This window comes from Salmo trutta, chromosome 6 (genome assembly GCF_901001165.1).
Source record: "Salmo trutta chromosome 6, fSalTru1.1, whole genome shotgun sequence".
Lineage (NCBI taxonomy): Eukaryota > Metazoa > Chordata > Actinopteri > Salmoniformes > Salmonidae > Salmo > Salmo trutta.
Genome location: NC_042962.1, coordinates 23,532,676 through 23,557,990, shown reverse-complemented (window position 1 = coordinate 23,557,990; position 25,315 = coordinate 23,532,676). Strand labels below are relative to the sequence as shown.

The 25,315-nt window shown below is 43.5% G+C and overlaps 1 protein-coding gene across 1 annotated transcript in view; it reads left to right on the top strand.

Moving 5' to 3' along the window:
• Window positions 1-25,315, top strand: part of gpr158a (G protein-coupled receptor 158a) — a 105,591-nt gene that overhangs the window by 47,089 nt on the left and 33,187 nt on the right. The window contains exons 4-5 of the mRNA XM_029755823.1: window positions 2,047-2,273; window positions 8,310-8,378. Coding sequence (XP_029611683.1) covers window positions 2,047-2,273; window positions 8,310-8,378 — 296 coding nt within the window. The remainder of the gene's footprint in view (window positions 1-2,046; window positions 2,274-8,309; window positions 8,379-25,315) is intronic.

The following is a 25,315-nucleotide window of genomic DNA, read 5'->3' as shown; positions in this document are numbered from 1 at the left end:
ATGAAGTTAGGTTCGCTTTCAGACTGTCAGAAACTGAGTCAACAGGAGAAGCAATGAGCCAAATGAGAGACAGCTATTAGTCATACCATCAAGCCAATGGGAGATAAGTAGGTATTTTCAGGAGATCAAGGATGTGCAGAGTCATAAATTTCTAAAATAGTCTTTGGTTAAGAGCAAAGTCCCAGTAAATGGGAGAAATGGTTGGAGTTTTACCCAATATCGCTGCCAAACTGGCATCACTAAAGGGTTTCTCGCTCTCTCCATTGACACCCCTCTTGAGACAATTATCTGAGCCCACCAGCCTTTCCCATGTCCCCTGAATTTGTCCATGTAGAAATAATGTGAGCCTTGCACATTTCTCTGTTCTTTAGCCATGAGTATTCTCTGCGGAATCCTGGTATGATATGCCAATCCTTGAACCAGGGAAACTGTGTTGACTTTTCATGTTCACACATATGCTTTGATGTTTAGGTGCAGTACAGACACAAGAGAGAGCTTAGGCTTCATCCTCCAGGCTTTCACTCTATCATAGGGTGGCAGGAAGCCTAGCGTTTAGAGTGTTGGGTCATTAACCGAAAGGTTGCTGGTTCGAAGACCTGAGCCAACAAGGTGAAAAATCTGTCAATGTGCCCTTGAGCAAGGCACTTAACCCTTGCTCCAGAGGCACCGTACTGTTTTGGCTGACCCTGTAAAACAACACATTTCACTGCACCTATTTTTTTTTATTTACAGAGGATACTTTCATAATTTAAAAAAGGCTGTTTACTTAAAGGCCCAGTGCAGTCAAAATCTTGATTTCCTGTGTTTTATATATTTCCATACTATGAGGTTGGAATAATATTTGAATAATACTATAATAATAATATTAATTGTGAAAATTATGCCCTTTTAGTGTAAATGCTTTTTGAAAAACCACCTGAAATTTCTTCCTATTTTGGTGGGATGGAGTTTTGGCCTGCCTGCTGACATCATTATTAGACCAATAAGAAAGAGAGTTCCAAACCTCTCTGCCAATAGCAGCTAGTTTTCAGTGTTCCCCTTCTCACTCAGACCACTCCCAGACAGTCCTAGCAATATTCTTTCTTGAGAAATTGCAGTTTGCTAAGAAGCTATTTTTGTTTCTTTTTGACCATTTTAATTGAAAACAGTCACAGCAAGGTATTTAATTATTACCCAGAAATGATTTGATATTGAGATAAAAACGGCTGCATTGGACCTTTAACACAAGAGCCGAGTGAGTCATTTAGACTCAATATGAATTCAACATTTTAAACAAGATGTGTTTCTATGCCCTCATTCATACAGCCAATCAAACATTCAGCGACGTTTAAAGTGTCCGTTACTTAGCTATGGCTTTAGCAATGTCAGGTGTAGGTGTATGTACTGCTGACAGACACACTCTATTACAACAAACAGTATGCCATCCCTCCTTGTTATATACAATGGTACACAACATAAATCCTTTTTTAGACACTGAAAATTATGTCATCAATGATCGAAGATGTGGAAGTTAATCAATGGCACCCTATTCCTTTAGAGTGCACTACTTTTGACCAGGGCCCGGGATCTGGTCAAAAGTAGTGCACAATGTAGCGAATAGGGTGCAATTTATGCACATGCTGGGTCTTATCTTAAAAAATAGCTGTGAAATTCCAATTAATGGAGGTGAGATGATATCATGATGATGATGTCAAAGCCAGAGAAGATATTGGCGATATAAAGGCCTGGCACAGATGGTGTTCGAACACCCACGTAGAGACCTACAGGAAACCACAGGAGGAGCAGCCATAATCAGAGAGAAGGGCCTATGTTTAACACGTTTAAGGAGAGCCACTTGAATAGGGTTAAAGGTTACGTTGACATGAGGAGTCTGGCTCCCTCTAATTGCTACACAGGAGCAAAAGAATAGCACTAAGTAATTTACCAAATAAAGCTACCATAAAGTACTACAAAGTACCTAATTTAGTTGAGTGTTGAAGTGCCATTTTATTGGAAATTGTTTTTATGACCCAGGTAAAAAATCTTTAAAAAATCTTTCTGTCACAGGTTGGGGCAGAAAGGGAAAAGCTTCAGACGGGGTTCCTAACCTGGCCGAGGGGTCGTCCAGCGACTGCCTGCCCTGTCAGGAGGACTGTGCCTACTGCAAGGATGACACGCCCTGTGTTGCTCAAAGTGACAGCGCTCTGCGCATGGCCGTGCTCTCCTTCCAGGTCCTGTGTATGCTGGTGGACTTTGTCAGCATGGTGATCATCTACCACTTCCGCAGGAAAAAGGTGAGGCACTATTCAGCCGTCATTCATCCCATTTTACATTGATCATAATCACTATTCATCATCTATTACATTGATATATGATATATTGATATATAGTTCATGACTTAATACATGTTATTCATGTTATTTTCCATCCTAATTCATCATCTATGTTGATGTATTAGTTAATGGATGATTTGATACATGTTATTCTATCCTATTAGCCTACATTGTTTTATTCATTAATGGATGACTGGGTCAATCTTATCCTTTCCTTTTCTTTGTTCTTGAACCTGAATGAGAACAGGGGCACACACTATACTGTAGCTGCAATGTATCAGAGAGATTATCATAGTCCTTTTGAACAGAATGATATTTGCTGTATATTTTACTGTATACATTGGATGTGTTTCGACCATATGGCCATGGGTAGCTCTGTCACGTCCTGACCAGTATAAGGGGTTATTGTTTATTGTAGTTTGGTCAGGACGTGGCAGGGGGTATTTGTTTTATGTGGTTCGGGGTTTATGGTATATGTATTTATGTAAGAGGGGTGTTTGATTTATGTGTTCCGGGATTTTTGGGTAATGTTCTTGTTTTGTATTTCTATGGTTTTCTATGTTGTGTATTTCTTTGTGTTGGCCTGGTATGGCTCTCAATCAGGAACAGCTGTACATCGTTGTTGCTGATTGAGAGTCATACTTAGGTAGCCCTGTTTCACCTGTCCCTTTGTGGGAAGTTGTTGTTGCACTGCTGTGTTAGCCTGCAATACTGTTCGTGTCATACGTTTTCTTGTTTTGTTTTTGTTACGTGTCTCAAAATAAAGATAAAATGAGCACTCAACCCGCTGCGCCTTGGTCCAGTATATACGACGATCGTTACAAGCTCAGGAACATTCAACTAGTGTATTATTCATGGAGATACCTCTTCTGACAGTTCAGAGCACCACAAATAATAATTGACTCTATTTGATTATACATGATTCATTGGGCACACACAATCTGGTACAGTTTGGCACATTGATGGCAGGACTAAGGTTCCAACTCTAAGCTTTAATGCCGATTGACAGATTTAGTTGGCATTTGCACCAGTTCAAAAGTTGTATCTTTAGTTTCAACTGAACTGGAGTGAGTTTTCCAAGACATTCGTGGCACTAAGATCAGCGTTTGTCCCTTGCCAACCAAATGTCTCACTCTTAGACTCTATGAGATGATCTTAGCTACAACGTTTTGGGAAGTTCACTATAGAGCTGGGCTTCTATCCACGAGATGTTTCAGAGTAGGAGTGCTGATCTAGGAACAGGTCCATTGTCACGTTCTGACCAGTAAAGGGGTTATTTGTTATTGTAGTTTGGTCAGGATGTGGCAGGGGGTGTTTGTTTTATGTGGTTCGGGGTTTGTTGGGATATGTGTTTATTTAAGAGGGGTGTTTTTGTCATGGGATTTGTGGGAAGTTGTTTTTGCACTGCTGTGTTTAGCCTGCAATACTGTGCGTTCGTTCGTTCGTTTTCTTGTTTTGTTTATTTAGTGTTCAATAAAAGTTTAATATGAGCACTCAACCCGCTGCGCCTTGGTCTACTCCATACAACGACCGTTACATCCACCCTGTCGACATTATCTTATTCATTATGATTTTAAAGGGAAAACTGATCCCAGATCAGCACTCAGCAAGCGTTAAGAATATGGGCCCTGATGTTCAGCAAATGTTATGAAGGGAGAATGTTAGTACAATGAAATTGAGAACAGTGCTGTAAGTGCATACCTTAGGTAGATGATAATAACTATGTTGAGTCTAAGACAAGGGTTTAGTCTAGGCCTCACTGGTAAGTAAGCCTTGTCAGAGCCAGAACAGCCTAAAGGGGAGGAGCCTATTACCTATGTTTTTAGCATGAGGCAGCTTGTACAAGTACACCCCCTGGACAGGATGCTAGACTTTCGTAGGGCTGATACATCTCCTTAATGCTGAGCGCCAAGCAGGGCATTATGTCCCATTTTTAGTCTTTGGTATGACTTGACTAGGGATCGAACTCCAAACCGTTCAATTTCAGGGCAGTCACTCTAACCACAAGGCCACTGAGTTGATACATGGAGGGATCTGATTTCTCTTAACAAGATTCAGTTTCTCCATGGCTGTCCTCGATGCTATGGGCTTATAAATAGATCTGCCTAGCTTCTCCAATGCCCACACACTCTACAAATCCCCCAGGCTTCTTACAGTAAAATAATAACATCTCTGAGATAGAATAATCTTGGGTACAGTGATATTCTTTGATACAAGTAAAAAATGTAAGAAACCTCCTTGCCATGGATATGGAATCCTCAAGAATGTGAGTACTGTAGACCACACTACCTACCTAGAGAGTTTCATCTGTATTTTTTGTAGCTGTTTACATACCACCACAGTCAGAGGCTGGCACTAAGACAGCTTTGAATGAGCTGTATTCCACCATAAGCAAACAAGAAAATGCTCATCCAGAGGCGGCGCTCCTAGTAGCTGGGGACTTTAATGCAGGGAAACTTAAATCAGTTTTACCAAATTTCTATCAGCATGTTAAATGTGCAACCAGAGGAAAAAAACTCTGGACCACCTTTACTCCACACACAGATACACATACAAAGCTCTCCCTCGCCCTCCATTTGGCAAATCTGACCATAATTCTATCCTCCTGATTCCTGCTTACAAGAACAAATTAAAGCCGGAAGCACCAGTGACTAGATGAATAAAAAAGTGGTCAGATGAAGCAGATGCTAAGCTACAGGACTGTTTTGCTACCACAGAAGCACCAGTGACTAGATGAATAAAAAAGTGGTCAGATGAAGCAGATGCTAAACTACAGGACTGTTTTGCTACCACAGACTGGAATATGTTGCGGGATTCCTCCGATGGCATTGAGGAGTACACCACATCAGTCATTGGCTTCATCAATAAGTGCATCGATGACGTCATCCCCACAGTGACCGTATGTACATACCCCAACCAGAAGCCATGGATTACAGGCAACATCCGCACTGAGCTAAAGGCTAGAGCTGCGGCTTTCAAGGAGCGGGACTCTAACCTGGAAGCTTATAAGAAATCCCGCTATGCCCTGCGACGAACCATCAAACATGCAAAGCGTCAATACAGGACTAAGATCGAATCGTACTACACCGGCTCTGACACTCGTTGGATGTGGCATGGCTTGCAAACCATTACAGACTACAAAGGGAAGCACAGTTGAGAGCTGCCCAGTGACACAGGCCTACCAGACGAGCTAAACTACTTCTATGCTCGCTTCGAGGCAAATAACACTGAAACATGCATGAGAGCACCAGCTGTTCTGGAAGACTGTGTGATCACGCTCTCTGCAGCCGATGTGAGTAAGACCTTTAAACAGGTCAACATTCACAAGCCTGCAGGGCCAGACGGATTACCAGGACGTGTACTGCGAGCATGCGATGACCAACTGGCAAGTGTCTTCACTGACATTTTCAACCTCTCCCAGTCCGAGTCTGTAATACCAACATGTTTTAAGCAGGCCACCATAGTGCCTGTGCCCAAGAACACTAAAGTAACCTGCCTAAACAACTACCGACCCGTAGCACTCACATCAGTAGCCATGAAGTGCTTCGAAAGGCTGGTCATGGCTCACATCAACACCATTATCCCAGAAACCCTAGACCCACTCCAATTTGCATACCGCCCCAACAGATACACAGATGATGCAATCTCTATTGCACTCCACACTGCCCTTTCTCACCTGGACAAAAGGAACACCTATGTGAGAATGCTATTCATTGACTACAGCTCAGCATTCAACATCATAGTGCCCTCAAAGCTCATCAATAAGCTAAGGACCCTGGGACTAAACACCTCCCTCTGCAACTGGATCCTGGACTTCCTGACGGGCCACCCCCAGTTGGTAAGGGTAGGTAACAGCACATCCACCACGCTCACCCTTAGGGGTGCGTGCTCAGTCCCCTCCTATACTGTTCACTCATGACGGCCAGGCACGACTCCAACATCATCATTAAGTTTGCCAATGACACGATGGTAGTTCTGATCACCGACAACGATGAGACAGCCTATAGGGAGGAGGTCAGAGACCTGGCCGAGTGGTGCCAGGACAACAACCTCTCCCTCAACGTGATGAAGACAAAGGAGATGATTGTGGACTACAGGAAAAAGAGGACAGAGCACGCCCCCATTCTCATCGACGGGGCTGTGGTGGAGCAGGTTGAGAGCTCCACCACGTCACTAACAAACTAACATGGTCCAAATACACCAAGACAGTCGTGAAGAGGGCACGACAAAACCTATTCCCCCTCAGGAGACTGAAAAGATTTGGCATGGGTCCTCAGATCCTCAAAAGGTTCTACAGCTGCACCATCGAGAGCATCCTGACTGGTTGCATCACTGCCTGGTATGGAAACTGCTCAGCTTCCAACTGCAAGGCACTACAGAGTTTAGTGCAAATGGCCCAGTACATCACTGGGGCCAAGCTTCCTGGCATCCAGGACCTCTATACCAGGTGGTGTCAGAGGAAGGCCCTAAACATTGTCAAAGACTCCAGCCATCCTACTCATCGACTGTTCTCTCTGCTTCCGCACGGCAAGTGGTACCGAGCGCCATGTCTAGGTCCAAGAGGCTTCTAAACAACTTCTTCCCCCAAGCCATAAGACTCCTGAACATCTAATCAAATGGCTGCCCAGACTATTTTGATTGCCCCCCCCCTTTTACACAGCTGCTACTCTCTGTTGTTATCATCTATGCATCGTCATTTTAATAACTCCTATGTACCTACATGTACATATTACCTCTACTAACCGGTGCCCCCGCACATTGACTCTGTACCGGTACCCCCCTGTATATAGTCTCGCTATTATTGTTTTACTGCTGCTCTTTTACTTGCTACTTTTATTTCCTATTCTTATCCATATATATTTTTTAACTGCGTTGTTGGTTAAGGGCTCGTAGGCATTTCACTGTAAGGTCTACACCTGTTGTATTCGGCGCATGTGACTAATCACATTTGATTTGATTTGATACGAGCAAAATATGCCAAGGCCATTACTTAGTTTTGAAAGTATTAAAGGTAACTTCGCTGTTCTACATCTACAACATGACATTTACTTTATATAGTAGAGCCGTATAGTCCTGAACCAGTTCACTATTCACAGCCTGGTGAACTTTTGGCTGTGGAACTTTTGGCTCTATAATCGCATTAGCTTTCTGGATTGGAGCACAACACCTAAGCCCTCAGTTGGGTTCTGTCAATTAATTGGCTTCATTTAGGACTTTGTCTTGAGCGTGAGAAATCTCTGGATTAGGATGTAAGTTGACAGATTCACTGACAGGAGAACATCTCCTTACTGGATCACACACACCTTGGGATGAGTTAGCTCTAGTAGGGTTGAGACGAAAAATGTATTTTCTCACTAATACAACTTCTAGAATTTGGAGGTATGTCATATTGAATGTCACTGTATGTAATCATCATTTATCCTCCAAAAGGGACTTTACTTCTGTTGCCACTCTGTGCGTGGTAGCAGCACTATCATTTGCTCAAGGTTCAAGAGCAGTAAGCTGTGTATAGGCACTTATACTGTATGTTTGCAAACTGATGGCACATCCTCAAGCACCGTTTACTGTAAAAGAATGCATGGCTGAATGTCTGATGTACTGTAAGAGGAGCCTGGAAATATCCATGAAATGGAAAACCATAGAAAAACGTAGAATGTTCTAGTCCCGTGGGCAAACATTTATTTGATGAGGTTTGATAAGGCTTAGGAGACAGCTGTTATTTATTTTGTATGTTTACGAATGCACTAGTACATTTACATTTTAGTCATTTAGCAGACACTCTTATTGAGCGACTTAAAATAAGTCCATTCATCTTAAAGTACAGTAGCTAGGTGAGACAACCACATATCACAATCATAGTGAGTACATTTTTCCCCAGTAAAGTGGCTATGAAAGTAGGCTTCGTTCATGTCGTCTTGGCTCTTACTAATACGTAGAGTTTTAGCATTATTCAAATGAAACCTTTATTAAATGTTGTTTCTGTCTCCTGTGTTCCAGAGTATCAGAGCTTCTGGGGTAGTTCTATTGGAGGCCATCCTGACTGGAGCACTGCTTCTCTACTTTCCGGTGAGTCACAGTGTGTGTGTGTGTGTGTGTGTGTGTGTGTGTGTGTGTGTGTGTGTGTGTGTGTGTGTGTGTGTGTGTGTGTGTGTGTGTGTGTGTGTGTGCGTCTGCGTGTGTAGGAGGAGGGTTATTTACAATCTATAGTATGATTGGCCTCTGCCCTTATTATTTAAAAGTTTATGACAAAGTTAGTATGTGACAAAAAGTTGCCATTCAGTTTAACCTTTGATCCAGACTATATATTAATTCAACAACACACAAAAAAACTTTTTTGTATGACACGACTAATGTGGCATGAAGGCTGCCATGGAATGTTGACTTGGTCAGGTAATAGAAAACCGTTCATAAATCACAGTGCCTTGTTTTGGAGGGTTTCTACAGAGTAGAGTTGAACAGTGTTTCTTTGTTTGGCGGAGACAAACATCCTGGGGCTCTCCTCTGACCTCCTGCTAACTGTACGCTGCTAATCTGCCCAATGAACCCAGCAACCTGTGAAATATACCATCTGTTGACCAGCCACTCATGTTAAATGTGTGCAGCACCTATTCAGACCTTAGCAAGTCTCCTATTCAATTATATTACATTTGCTAACACATTTCTTCACAATAAGGATGGTTGACATTAACTGTCTATAGCCTTCTTTGACACATGTCACATCACTCATAACAGATGTTATACCATTCTAATTGTAGAAACTGATAGAAACGATCAACTATACTAGATTAAGTATCATTAAGAGCAAACGATACAATTTAGAGGGAGATGAAAATAACCAAATAACCAGAGTTTCAATTTGAAGCGTCCGATTATTTCCACAGATGACCGAGCCTCAGGGCGTCTCCACATAACATTGATTTACGCAGATGTATTGTTTTGTCTTAGTCAGTGGTGCCCCGAGCCTCTGGGTGATTGCAATTTAGTGGTGATCGCAGCAAGCTATGGGCTTAGCATAGCCACGAAGGGTAAATTAAAGTGAACTGATTTAGAGCAGCTCGCTAATCAATGCAATTAGCCAGTGACAAGGAAAGTAATCATCTTTGAAATTGCAATGAAATAGTGAGCGAAAGCAGGGGTTGGTTGAATGGGAATGGGGTCGTCTGTGATTGGATGGACAACATCAGTCCTGTTGGAGGATTGGTGAATGAGCAGGAAGTGGGCATTTCACAGATGGAAATTAAAATATGGAAATTACAACAACAAATTCATTGAAAATAGTGATTGAAAAATTGCTCCGTGTCTTGTGTTTCCATTGAAATGGAATGGACCACAATTCTTATGTAACACCATTTTGGCAATCTTCCATTATCAAAATGAGCCATCCCAATTGAATACTGAACATATTGGAAGGCTGAGCAAATTATTTATACCCATATTTTATGCATTGAAATCCAAGTCACCACAAGACCTCCTTGTCTCATTTTGATATGCTGTCTTTCAGTCCCTTTATATGAAAATTGTTCCTTTCTGCACGAGTCCATTGTCTACGTAGCGCGCTATATTGATCTCCAGCCTGATCCCTTTGCATGTCTCCTTTGTGAATCTCACATGAGCCTTCCTTCCTGCCTGCTAGGGCGAGTCGCATCACTCCCAATCTAAAAATAGATTCGGAAATATTCCACCGCTGCTGCTGCTTCTATTTTAAATAATTCCAGTGTTATTAAGGAGCAAGGAGATGCATCTCATCCCAGCACTCTCTTGGCATTCCGTTCTTTGGAGTAATGCAATTTCCCCCCTTTCCCCCGTTCTCCTCAGTGTGTCACATGCAATAACTTCAGTCCCTGCCCAGAATAAGGCAGGAGGAGAGACAGGGAGTGAGCGGAAAAAAAGGAGAGAAAGGAAATTACGGGAGTGCCAAAGCTGGCTATTTCTGTTTGGCTGTGTGGAGATGAGAGAGGAGGGAACAGACACATAACTTGTGATTCTCCATGTGATCTTTGCATTAGCTTTCCGGCTATGTATTTGTCTCTTACTCAGGTGGCTCGAAAGCCTGAGATTGGAGTAAAGTGACAGTTTGGATTGCTATTTCTCATCATTTTCAAAATGCCACCAAGTTTCTCAATCAAGGGGGGATATATTCAGATAGAATCATTTGTGTGAGCTGTCCATCGTGGTACAACCTCGCTCACTTATTCACTCACTCACTCACTCACTCACAATTCTCTCCTCCCCTTATTCACTGTTGGTAGCTCCATCTCTCTTTCTTTCATTTCCTGTCTTCTCCTCCCCCACAGTGCTTTGTGCTGCTCCCTCTCCCAGCCCATCTGTGTGTGTGCTAGTGCAGGCTGCCACTGAGACCCCCCGTCTTTCCCTCTCCCCCCACCTTGGTACCCCATCAGAGACTCTGGGCTTTTACTCTGCTGCCTTCCTGTTGCTTCACACACATACACCCACAAACATGCACACACACTCACATATACACAGTCAACCACAACAACCGCATCATGCATGCATGCATATACTCTCTCTCCCTCTCTCCCTCTCTCCCTCTCTCTCCCTCTCTCCCTCTCTTTCTCTCTCTCTCTCTCTCTCTCTCTCTCTCTCTCTCTCTCTCTCACTCATACACACACACACACTCCACCTCTCCCTCCTCCACCTGTCTGCTTGCGTCTCTCCTCTCCTCCTCCATCTCAGGCCTTCCCCAGTCCCCATGCAGTGCAGGGCAGACAGACATAGCGTCACAGCACATCAGGGGGCTAATGAGAAACAGTATGTCTGAGGGATAATGCATCCTGACCTGTCAGGCCATGAAACACGGCCCGCCTGGCATCTCCTTCCCCCTTCCTGCTTCCCATCCCAGCTGCTCCGACACTTTCAATCTGCCTTAAGTGGATCTGTTGTGGGTGGAGGGTGAAGTGGCGTGTTTTGGAGCCCCCCCCCCCCCCGCCCACCCCCACCACCAGATCGTGTGCCTCCCTGCTTCCCTGCAAAGTGCTGAGGCGTAGGGCTCATCCAAAACCCACAGATGCTCTCTGAGTAGAACGTTAGGGGGTAGATAAACTTGTGCTATTGTGGTACTTGGTGTGTTTACAGAGAAAGAGGAACTTAAGAGAGTGAGATTGAACATAGATGGAAGAGCATGAAAGAGGGTTGGACAAACACAGTACATTGACTTAGGTCGACCAGTCAAATCAAATCAAAATCAAATCAAATTGTATTAGTCACATGCGTCAAATACAACAGGTGTAGGTAGACCTTACAGTGAAATACTTACTTACAGTGAGGGAAAAAGGCATTTGATCCCCTGCTGATTTTGTACGTTTGCCCACTGACAAAGAAATGATCAGTCTAAAATTTTAATGGTAGGTTTATTTGAACAGTGAGAGACAGAATAATAACAAAAAAATCCAGAAAAACGCATGTCAAAAATTTTATAAAATGATTTGCATTTTAATGAGGGAAATAAGTATTTGACCCCTCTGCAAAACATGACTTAGTACTTGGTGGCAAAACCCTTGTTGGCAATCACAGAGGTCAGACTTTTTTTGTAGTTGGCCACCAGGTTTGCACACATCTCAGGAGGGATTTTGTCCCACTCCTCTTTGCAGATCTTCTCCAAGTCATTAAGGTTTCGAGGCTGACGTTTGGCAACTCGAACATTCAACTCCCTCCACAGATTTTCTATGGGATTAAGGTCTGGAGACTGGCTAGGCCACTCCAGGACCTTAATGTGCTTCTTCTTGAGCCACTCCTTTGTTGCCTTGGCCGTGTGTTTTGGGTCATTGTCATGCTGGAATACCCATCCACAACCCATTTTCAATGCCCTGGCTGAGGGAAGGAGGTTCTCACCCAAGATATGACGGTACAAGTCGTCCCTTAGATGCGGTGAAGTTGTCCTGTCCCCTTAGCAGAAAAAACACCCCCAAAGCATAATGTTTCCACCTCCATGTTTGATGGTGGGGATGGTGTTCTTGCGGTCATAGGCAGCATTCCTCCTCCTCCAAACACGGCGAGTTGAGTTGATGCCAAAGAGCTCCATTTTGGTCTCATCTTACCACAACACTTTCACCCAGTTGTCCTCTGAATCATTCAGATGTTCATTGGCAAACTTCAGATGGGCATGTATATGTGCTTTCTTGAGCAGGGGGACCTTGCGGGCGCTGCAGGATTTCAGTCCTTCACGGCGTAGTGTGTTACCAATTGTTTTCTTGGTGACTATGGTCCCAGCTGCCTTGAGATCGTTGACAAGATCCTCCCGTGTAGTTCTGGGCTGATTCCTCACCGTTCTCATGATCATTGCAACTCCACGAAGTGAGATCTTGCATTGAGCCCCAGGCCGAGGGAGATTGACAGTTATTTTGTGTTTCTTCCATTTGCGAATAATCGCACCAACTGTTGTCACCTTCTCACCAAGCTGCTTGGCGATGGTCTTGTAGCCCATTCCAGCCTTGTGTAGGTCTACAATCTTGTCCCTGACATCCTTGGAGAGCTGTTTGGTCTTGGCCATGGTGGAGAGTTTGGAATCTGATTGATTGATTGCTTCTGTGGACAGGTGTCTTTTGTACAGTTAACAAACTGAGATTAAGAGCACTCCCTTTAAGAGTGTGCTCCTAATCTCAGCTCGTTACCTGTATAAAAGACACCTGGGAGCCAGAAATCTTTCTGATTGAGAGGGGGTCAAATGCTTATTTCCCTCATTAAAATGCAAATCAATTTATAACATTTTTGACATGTGTTTTTCTGGATTTTTTTGTTGTTATTCTGTCTCTCACTGTTCAAATTAACCTACCATTAAAATGATAGACTGATCCTTTCTTTGTCAGTGGGCAAACGTACAAAATCAGCAGGGGATCAAATACTTTTTTCCCTCACTGTACGAGCCCCTAACCAACAATGCAGTTAAAAAATATATGGATAAGAATAAGAAATAAAAGTAACAAGTAATTAGGTGAAGGAGGGAGAGTGAATTAAAGAGCAGCAGTAAAATAACAATAGCGAGACTATATACGGGGAGTACCGATACAGAATCAATGTGCGGGGGCACCGGTTAGTTGAGCTAATATGTACATGTAGGTAGAGTTACTAAAGTGACTATGCATAGATTTAAGAACAGAGAGTAGCAGTGGTGTAAAAGAGGGGGGGGAATGCAAATAGTCTGGGTGGCCATTTGATTAGATGTTCAGGAGTCTTACAGCTTGGGGGTAGAAGCTGTTTAGAAGCCTCTTGGACCTAAATTTGGCGCTCCGGTATCGCTTGCCGTGCGTCTATGAGTAGGGTGGTTGGAGTCTTTGACAATTTTTAGGGCCTTCCTCTGACACCGCCTGGTTTAGAGGTCCTGGATGGCAGGAAGCTTGGCCCCAGTGATGTACTGGGCAGTACACAATACCCTCTGTAGTGCCTTGCGGTAAGAGGCCGAGCAGTTGCCATACCAGGCAGTGATGCAACCAGTCAGGATGCTCTCGATAGTGCAGCTGTAGAACCTTTTGAGGATCTGAGGACCCATGCCAAATCTTTTCAGTCTCCTGAGGGGGAATAGTCTTTGTCGTGCCCTCTTCACGACTGTCTTGGTGTGCTTGGACCATGTTAGTTTGTTGGTGATGTGGACACCAAGGAACTTGAAGCTCTCAACCTGCTCCACTACAGCCCCGTCGATGAGAATGGGGCGTGCTTGGTCCTCTATTTCCTGTAGTCCACAATCATCTCCTTTGTTTTCATCACGTTGAGGGAGAGGTTGTTGTCCTGGCACCACACGGCCAGGTCTCTGACCTCCTCCCTATAGGCTGTCTCATCATTGTCATCATAAGGCCTACTGTTGTGTCATCGGCAAACGTAATGATGATTTTGGAGTCATGCCTGGCTGTGCAGTCATTAGTGAACAGGGAGTATAGGAGGGGACTGAGCACACACCCCTAAGGGGTCCCTGTGTTGAGGATCAGCGTGGTGGATGTGTTGTTACCTACCCTTACCACCTGGGGGCGGCCCGTCAGGAAGTCCAGGATCCAGTTGCAGAGGGAGGTGTTAAGTCCCAGGGTCCTTAGCTTATTGATGAGCTTTGAGGGCACTATGGTGATGAACGTTGAGATGTAGTCAATGAATAGCATTCTCACATACTGTAGTTGTTCCTTTTGTCCAGGTGGGAAAGGGCAGTGTGGAGTGCAATAGAGATTGCATCATCTGTGGATCTGTTGGGGCGGTCTGCAAATTGGAGTGGGTCAAGGGTTTGTGGGATAATGGTGTTGATGTGAGCCATGACCAACCTTTCAAAGCACTTCATTGCTACATACGTGGGTGCTACGGGTCGGTAGTCATTTAGGCAGGTTGCCTTTGTGTTCTTGGGCACAGGCACTATGGTGGTCTGCTTGAAACATGTTGGTATTACAGACTCGGACAGGGAGAGGTTGAAAATGTCAGTGAAGACACTTGAAAGTTGGTCATCGCATGCTCGCAGTACACGTCCTGGTAATCCATCTTGCCCTGCAGCCTTGTCAATGTTGACCTGTTTAAAGGTCTTACTCACATCGGCAGTGGAGAGCGTGACCACACAGTCTTCCGGAACAGCTGATGCTCTCATGCATGTTTTAGTGTTATTTGCCTCGAAGCGAGCATAGAAGTAGTTTAGCTCGTCTGGTAGGCTCGTATCACTGGGCAGTTCTAGGCTGTGCTTCCCTTTGTAGTCTGTAATGGTTTGCAAGCCCTGCCACATCCGATGAGTGTCAGTGCCGGTGTAGTACGATTCGATCTTAGTCCTGTATTGACGCTTTGCCAGTTTGATGGTTCATCGGAGGGCATAACGGGATTTCTTATAAGCTTCCGGGTTAGATTCCCGCTCCTTGAAAGTGGCAGCTCTAGTCTTTAGCTCAGTGCGGATGTTGCCTGTAATCCATGGCTTCTGGTTGGGGTATGTACATACGGTCACTGTGGGGATGACGTCATCGATGCACTTATTGATGAAGCCAATGACTGATGTGGTGTAGTCCTCAATGCCATTGGAGGAATCCCGGAACATATTCCAGTCTGTGCTAGCAAAACAGTCCTGTAGCTTAGCACCTGCTTCATCTGACCACTCTTTATTGATCGAGTCACTGGTGCTTCCTGCTTTTATTTTTGCTTGTAAGCAGGAATCAGGAGGATATAATTATGGTCAGATTTGCCAAATGGAGGGTGAGGGAGAGCTTTGTATGCATCTCTGTGTGTGGAGTAAAGGTGGTCCAGAGTTCTTTTCCCTCTGTTTGCACATTTAACATGCTGATAGATATTTGGTAAAACGGATTTAAGTTTCCCTGCATTAAAGTTCCCGGCTACTAGGAGCGTCACCCCTGGATGAACGTTTTCCTGTTTGCTTATGGTGGAATACAGCTCATTCAATGTGGTCTCAGTGCCAGCATCAGTCTGTGGTGGTATGTAGACAGCTACTAAAAATACAGAAATATTCTCTAGGTAGATAGTGTGGTCTACAGCTTATCATGAGATCCTCTACCCCAGGCGAGCAAAACCTTGAGACTTCCTTAGATATCGTGCACTAGTTGTTATTTACAAAAATACATAGTCCGCCACCCCTTGTCTTACCAGACGTCTGTGTTCTATCCTGCCGAAACAGCGTATAACCAGCCAGCTGTATGTTGATAATGTCGTCGTTCAGCCACGACTCGTGAAGCATAAGATATTACAGTTTTGAATATCCCGTTGGTAGTTTAATCTTCCACGTAGGTCATCGATTTTATCCAAAGATTGCACGTTTGCTTGCAGAATGGAAGGAAGTGGGGGTTTATTCGATCGTCTACGAATTCTCAGAAGGCAGTCTGCCCTCTGGCACCTTTTTCTCCACGCAAATGATGGATCTGGGCCTGTTCCCGGGAAAACAGTATATCATTCATGTCGGGCTCGTCGAACTTGTTAATGGATTCTGCCAGTCCATGGCGAGTAATCACAGTTCTGATGTCCAGAAGTTATTTTCGGTCATAAGAGATGGTAGAAGCAACATTATTTACAAAATAAGTTACAAAATAAGTTGCAAACAACGCAAAGAAACGAACGAAAAAAACACAATTGGTTAGGAATACGTAAAACGTCAGCCTTGTCCTCCGGCGCTATCTTGAGTCGCCATCTTTCAACCCTCCTCTATTCGTTCCTCTTCTTCCTGAGTGTAGTTTTCATAGTCAATGAGGCCATACAGGGCGGCTGTTTAAAATGCATCCGCTGATTTCGTAATGTGGAGGGTTGGAGTGTTGAGTTGAGTTTTCACCTCTCGGACAGTAATGTGACAACATGTGAAGTGTGCACAGCCGAGTTCTGAGTAACTTGGGGACCTCTGTGTTGGTGACACATATCAAACTGTCCAGATTAACATCCTGTATGCACACTGTAAATTGCGGCACAAACACGCAGAAACAGTCCAACATGTCCCATGTCTCATGAGAGGGAATATCTCACAGGAAATAGCGGTGACAAGGAGAAGGTATTGTGGGAGGCCAAGTTGGATGTAATTTACACAAGGCCAACCTCAGGGGGACGAGGGGGAGAAACCATTACCTCGCCCATAGCCACTGGGCCCTCTCATATCATATCATTGGGGAGTAGCTGTCAGCTTTCATATCAAAACAGATTCATTGCCCCTATCCCATACCAACCCCACCTCCCACCTCCCACCCCTCTCTCCCTTTAAGGAATTTACTCGATTAGAGTGGAATAGACAGAGGAGAGGAACGAGATGATGAGACAGAGGAGGGGAACGAGATGATGACCAGAAAAGAGAGGATTGAGAGAGATGGATGGAATGGCAGTGGGCATGTCAAAGCAGTAGAAGGGGTGTAATGACATGATACTTTCCTGAGGCTTCAGTCTCACATTATCTCCTTCTCAGATGGAAACAGACAGACATGTTAAATAGCTCAAACGGTTTTGTTCTTTTTTTTTGTTGCAGGCCCAACGCATGTTGACAGTTATCGTATGAAAAGATTGGAATGCCCCACATAGCGAACCGTCTTGCATTAACTAGTTAATGTCTGCTGGTTGGAGCATGATTCTGGCAATGTTCTAGCAACATTCTGGCTTCTAGAGGCGTTTGTAGGATTTGTACACATTCAGGATTGTTATTTTTTGGGGGGGGAAATGTTATTTTTATAAATGCATTTCTTGCAATTCTATGTCATATTACATGACTCGATAAATTACCAAAATTTGTTTTAATAAGGCAAGAATGACCGAAAATACTAGGCTACTCTGACACTGATAACCTGAGATCAATAAAAATGATATTGTCTTGAATGCAACCAATAGAAAAATGTTAGAGTGGAGACAAATTGTAGCCCACAATATTACGTCCATCTGGAGGCTTTTTTCCCTTTTCGCCCATGTGAACCTGAGTAAACCCAGTCACTCAGACCCTTAGCCATGCCTGTTTATTGGCACCACACACCATCACACACTGCCTTGGCTGAATTCAATCTTCTCAACCAAAACTCACACTCATGAAATGTCATAAGCTTGCAGAGGAGACAGGCAGTCAAAGCAGCTGAACCAAGGTGCGATTTGAAGCTTATGAAATTTCATTTTTTGGGAGTAGATTTGATTTCAAGCACTGCCTGGCTCCCTACAGACATGGTCCCTTTCAACTGAAAGTAAGGATACTACCCCGTAGGAGGAAAAAAATAAGGAAAGTGTCACTGGTGACACTTTGCGTCTTGAAAGTCCAATATCTTGAAACCTTGACTGCTGACATGCAAAACACTTTGAGACTGTTTGTTTCAACAGAGGACTAATTCAAAAAATACCAAAAGATTGTTTTTGAGCTCAGGTCACAACTCCAGAGCTGGACTTCTGTGTATTTCCCAATATCCTTTATGGAATGCATTGTATTGTATTGTATTTATTCAAATCAAGCTACCATGCAGAATAAAGAACAGGCGACAGTTCTATTTGGTGTATTTCTACGCCAGCAATTTACTATAGGGTTACTACGTGTATGGGGGAAAGGTGAATAAGAGGTCAAAGGGACAATTGTTTCTTGAACGGATGGTCAGGGGGCTGGAACATAATTACACATAATTTGTAGACTGCCCAAACAGATATAATATTTGACTGAAGCATAATAATTTCAAACCTTGTATACAGTCACATACAGTGCATTCGAAAGTATTCAGACCCCTTGACTTTATCCACATTTTGTTACGTTACAGCCTTATTCTAAAATGTATTAAATAAAACATTTTCCTCATCAATCTACACATAATACCCCATAATGACAAAGCAAAAACATTTTTTTTGTCAACTGTGGGACCTTATATAGACAGGTGTGTGCCTTTCCAAATCATGTCCAGTCAAATGAATTTACCACAGGTGGACTCAAGGATGATCAATGGAAGCAGGATTCACCTGAGCTCAATTTCGAGTCTCATAACAAAGGGTCTGAATACTTATGTAAATAAGGTATTTCAAAAAGAAATTGTGTGTAGATTACTGAGGATTTTTCAAAATTTTATCAATTTTATAATATGACTGTAGCGTAACAAAATGTGGAAAAAGTCAAGGGGTCTGAATACATTCCAAAGGCACGGTACCTACTATATAAGTGGGGGTGGGATGCAGGCATTCTAAGGGGGTCTCAGATAAGCACCTGATAAGGTTTTAATCCTGTTATTATTATGGTGATGAGGTTATTGGCCTTTGACCTTTGTGACATAGGAAATCCTTCAGGGGTTCAAAGGTTAATTACCAGTGGTTGTGATTGAATGAAAATATTAGCTTTTTGGAATGGTTCACCGATGAAGCGGAACTTCGTTGTAAACGTATTGACATGACATACAGTAGTTGAATGATTTAAGTGATGGTCGCAGTCAGTAATCACACCTGCAATCTCTTGTGGGAAACACATAAAAACAACACAAACACACACAACCCCCCCAGCACGCACACACGCACGCACGCACACACGCACACACACACACACACTGTCAGTTCAGTTGTTTTATCTAACTAAATCAATACCCGGGGCCACACGTCCTGACCTTGACAGGAAGGAAGGGGTCCATGTGGGGGATCGATCCCTCAGGTACTCACCCCCCTCCAAGCATCTATTGATACCACCTCTCCATCTCATTTACATGTTTATTGTCTACAGACTATAAGTCAATTACATAAAGGCCTGTCATGCCAAATAGTGTCCCCCTGCCAAAAAGTCCCCCCTCCCTTGTGTCACAATGAGATTCGATAAACTATTACCGGCCCATTCTCTGGTGGTCAAAGGCTAGGTTGTTGTGATCTCAGAACTCTATCTCAGTGTCTCATGTGGTCAATAGCTCTCTCCTCACCTCCCACTGTAGCACGGCTAAGTCCTAAATGGCACCCAATTCCCTATATAGTACAATATGGCCCTGGTCAAAAGTAGTGCACTTCGTAGGGCATATGGTGTCATTTGGGACAAACACAGGGTTTCACACATTGCTGTTAAAAAACAACATGGAACAGTCCTACTCAGTAGACTACTGAGAGAAATGAGGTGAAGGGAGCTACCCTGGTACGTTTGGATTACTGTTACAGTGCTAGTTGGTGGGTAATTGGGACGGCAGGTAGCCTAAGCACATTGGGCCAGTAACCGAAATGTTGCTGGTTTGAATCCCCATGCCGACTAGGTGAAAAATCTGTTTGTGTGCCCTTGAGCAAGGCACTTAACCCTAATTGCTCCTGTAAGTCGCTCTGGATAAGAGCTTTTGCTAAAAAAGTAAAATTGGATTTGTTTAGACATTTTTAGAGTTTTATTATTGTGTATTGTTTGACATTTACTGCATTGCTAGGAGCTAGTTACATAAGGATTTTGCTGCACCTTCGACAACATCTGCTAAACTGTGTAGGTGACCAATAAACTTTGATTTGATTTGAGCAACAACACCCGTGATGGCAGTTATGCCACGGCTTTGTGGCTGCATGACGTCACTCGTGTCAAAAGGGACACACTCTTCTAAGACTCAAGCTGGCAATGATGAGCGTTATGGGTGCTTGAATGACCTTCATTCTATAGAGTTTTCTTAGTCTACTCATTCCCACCTTTGAGACTGGGATGCTGTGAAAAGCGAGTGGATTTGGGGGGCCAACAGCAGTAAAGTTAGCATTATAGACTTATTGCCATCAATATGTTTGTTTATCTATTTGTATCAAGCCTCGAGTTGTACAATCTGACACAGGCAGCTCGTCAGCAGGGCACTCTACTGTACTGTAGCACAATGACGTTCTCAGGACCCACAGGCCTTTGTGAAGGAAGCACAGCAGTCAAAGAATCCCAGCTAATGTAGACGGGTGCAAAAACCAAATTACTCCCGCTGGAATAGAAAGTTATGAATGCATTCTAACTACGCTTTCAACTGACAAACGCTGGTTTTGAGATCCCAGTACTATGATGCACTGATGAGCAGTGATGAGCAACAATAGGAGTGTTCATTCAGGAAAGGTGGTCATTAACACTGGAATGAGAGCATTATTCATGTATGGTGCATTATGATCTTTCTTTCTCTCTCTCTCTCTCTCTCTCTCTCTCTCTCTCTCTCTCTCTCTCTCTCGCTCTCTCTCTCTCTCTCTCTCTCTCTCTCTTCCTCTCTCTGTCATCTCACTCGCTGCCTCTCTCTACTTCTCTCTGCCGAGCTTATATTGCCTTGAACAACGTTTGAGCAACAGACTGAGGTGGTTTAATGGGGCGAAGCTAGCGTATGTCGATGTCTCGCACGTTAAGTGAAAGTTGTGGGCTCTTTCAGACTGTGTTGATTGACAAAAGTGCTATTATCAAACTCATCCCTGTCTCCACTCGTGTCTGTGTTCAAACACTTACTGACAGGTTCTCTGCTCCACCGATGCTCTTATTGTGTTCTGCAGAAAGAAGAACACGTAGTGCTCCAGGGACAGACTTAAGGTAGATAAGTGCTTAAGAATATATACATGGTGAAATCACAATGGACGGAGTATAAGAACTTCTAAGAAAATACTATGAGAGTGATTATGAGAACAAACCATGTATCCTGTCATACATGTAGATAGTCAATGAGTAGTCATCATAATAGTTTATGGGAGATTCCACCCCAGGAAGGCCCGAAAATATTTTTGGTATCTCCGATTGTTCTTGCAATTCTCACATAGAAATTTAATTGGGAGGGAAGGATGTTAGATATGCTTTTTACATTTGTATCACAAACCACAAACCTATACATGCCTCCAGTAAGACCCTATGATCTGTGAACCATACATGATACAGAAAACAACTTGGTTTCATTATACTTATAAATATGAATATCTCAAAAGTACCCCTTTTTGATTCTGATTATTTTGAGACATGTTGTTTGAAAAAACGTACTATTCAAACATGTTACATTTCCAGAGCGGGCTCTCTGCTACTTTTGCACCATTTTGTCGTAGAATTGACATTATAGGTCATTAACAATCACAGCCCTCCTTTACGATTACACATTCAGCAAATCACCAGCAGAGAGAGTTTCCTTTAAATCCATCTTCCCATTTAATGTGTTGGTGGTGCTCGTAACATGTATCAGAACGTGAAAAGTAGCAAAGAGCCCAATCTGGAAATGTGATGCACTTATAGAGTGTATTATTTAAAACAACATACCAAAAAAAATTACAAAATCCAGGGGCGGCATGTGGTTAGAGCATTGGGCCAGTAACCGAAAGGTTGCTAGATTGAATCCCTGAGCTGCCATGGTAAAAGTCTGTCGTTCTGCTCCTGAACAAGGCAGTTAACCCACTGTTCCTAGACCGTCATGGTAAATAAGAATTTGTTCTTAACTGACTTGCCTAGTTAAATAAAGGTTAAATAAAAAAAAATTTTTTTAAAAAGGGTACTTTTGAGATATTCATATGAATATTTTTATTGTTGAATAAATGAATGTGAAAAATTGCATTTCAGAATGTAGACCTACTCCATATGTTAGAGCACCCTATAAGGAGTATAATGACACCAAGATGTTGTCTGTATCATGTACGCTTCACAGATCATCGGGTCTTACTGGAGGCATGTGTAGGTCTAAAAAGGGCCTAATATGGCCACTTTAATCATGGTCTTTTCCAACAAACAAAAAATTTCCAGAACAATCTGAGATACCCATAATATTACTGGGCCACGCTGGCATGGAATCGCCCTGTACTGTAAATGGAGCCTTGATGGTCACGGTAGACATTCTAGAGATGAGTGTATGTTGATAATGGTCTCCAGGGTATTGATGTCTGTTAGAAAAGTATAAGGTAGACTACCCCTCTCCCCACCCATACACATCTCCCACACACAAACAACACCCGATCCCCTCCCTCTTCCCCCAGAGCGGAGTCCAAGGTTCCGAGCACTCAGCATTGATTATTAATAGAAGGTTTTAAAACAGAGGAAGGGAGAGGAATTGTCCTCCTCTTTATGCATACTGGAATTAACACCCACTTGTCAAAGCATCAGGGCTTTCCTTTTCCCAGAACTGATGCAGTCTGAAGAAAGTGCAGTTCAACAGTGTGCTGCTAGTCTAATGGCTCTCTGCTGAATAGGAGATTGCGTGCGTGCGTGTGTGTGTGTGTGTGTGTGTGTGTGTGTGTGTGTGTGTGTGTGTGTGTGTGTAGGTAAGTAGGTAGCGGTGCATGGCGATGGTAAGAGAGAGATGTGTGGGGGGTAGAGGATATCATATTGGATATCTGAGACGTAGCTAGAGTAGAGTGGAGAATCTAGGAGGGAGACATTTTGGACCTTGTGTTTCGGCCAAGTCATCTCCTCACATTGTTTTGGAATAGGAAATTAGAGCCTTGTAAAATTGTCTTGTATGAGTAACTATGAGCAATTATTTGTTAAGCCTTGAGACAATTGAGACATGGATTGTGTATGTGTGCCATTCAGAGGGTGAATGGGTAAGACAAAATATTTAAGTGTCTTTGAACGGAGTATGGTAGTAGGTGCCAGGCGCACCGGTTTGTCACAAGAACTGCAACGCTACTGGGTTTTTCACGCTCAACAGTTTCCCGTATGCATCAAGAATGGTCCACCACCCAAAGGACATCCAGCAAACTTGACACAACTGTGGGAAGCATTTGGGTCAACATGGGCCAGCATCCCTGTGGAACGCTTTCGACACCTTGTAGAGTCCACGCCCTGACAAATTGAAGCTGTTCTGAGGGCAAACTCAATATTAGAAAGGTGTTCTTGATTTTATGTACACTCACTGTATGATGATCATTAAACAACTCTCAACTAGCAATACTGTGGGGAATAATACCATAGACACACGTATGTATGCACACACTTATATCACATATATCTCACAGTAGTCATCATCACATTTCTTAAAAAAAAAGGTAAATCATTGACCAAATCATCAGTACTATTACAGTGTACGAGTAAAGTCAGTTCAGCGTCAGTTGTGGCATCCTGCAGAAGCAGACTTTATACAGCCACATCACGGCATCACGGATTCAGTGGGTATTTATGCAGTTTATCTAAAAGGGTGTCATGATCTGTGTTTTCCCATGGTGCATTTTACAAATCATGTGACCTCTTGTGCCTTGTTAATTCCCAATGGACCTGGGCATGCGTCAGCAAGTTGCTCAGTGCCTGCCTCGCTCCTTCTCTCTCTCTCTCTCTCTCTCTCTCAGAACTTGTTTATTAGGACATTCTCTTCTATCACTTGCATTTGGGGAAAGTGGGACTTGAGACCAGTTGGCACAACTTTCTTTGTGGTCTTTGTGTATTCCCAGGACTAGATTTGGAGTGACAGTGATTTGTTTGTTGTATAAATATTGAGTCACCAGTGCAATTTAAATATACGGGAACATAGTCACGTCATAGTTAAAAAGGAATAGAAAAAAAGCAGACACTAACACATAGGCCTGTGAATTTCCAGGGACCTCGCGAGACGATCTTATCACAATCCTTGTGCCGATATGATATGTATTAGGATCTCACGATTCGGGCCTCCCGAGTGGCACAGCGATTTAAGGCACTGCATTGCAGTGCTAGAGGCGTTACTACAGACCTGGGTTCATTCCTTGGCTGTGCCTCAACCGGCCGTGGCCAGAAATCCCATAGGACGGCGCACAATTGGCCCAGTGTCATCCGGGTTAGGGGAGGGTTTGGCCTGGGGGGGCTTTACTTGGCTCATTACGACATAGAGACTCCTTGTGGCGGGTCGGGTGCCTGAAGGCTGTCGCCAGTTGAACGGTCTTTCCTCCAACCCATTGGTGCGGCTGGCTTCCGGGTTAAGCTGGTGGGTGTTAAGGTTAGGTGGTTCATGTTTCGGAGGATGCATGACTCCACCTTCGCCTCTCCCGAGCCCGTTGGGGAGTTGCAGCGATGAGACAAGATTGAAATTGGGGAGAAAATACAAAAATAAAATAATAATAACACGATTCTATATGTATTACGATTGGATACTGTGATTTGATGTTCCAAACATATTGCTGCAGAGGGACAAGAGAGAGCCATGAGAACAGGTTTTGATCAATCATGGAAATAAAATGGCTGAAAACTACAGACCCGGGTTCATTCCCGGGCTGTGCCACAACCGGCCATGGGCGGGAGTCCCAAACAAATTGGCTTCCTATTTAAAAATAAGATGGAAAAATAAGCTATGAAGGAAAAATACAGCAGTTTAGGTGCAGGCACAGCTAACGAGCGGCAAAATAATATTGCGATATTGTCAAAACGATACATTACGATTTATCGTCAAAAATAATATCCCGATATGTAACCGATTTTTTTCCCCCATCAACACTAAGACAGTATTTAGGCATATGTTTGACTTAAGAGCCTGGAGCTCTGTAATTACAAGACTGGTTCCCGAAGTACTTTCTCAACTAAAGGAAGTGGCCAACTTTGCATTGCTTCAATCAAAGCAGGTCTATTTCAGGAAGAGTAACTGTAGTTAATGTTGTCCCACTTAGTGGGGTGGAGGTTTTGGTTTGAGCCAGTCTACTTTGTTCTGTGTGTTGTTAGCCAGTTTAATTCAGTTCAGTCTGCTCAGTGTTGTCGCTCTGCTTCT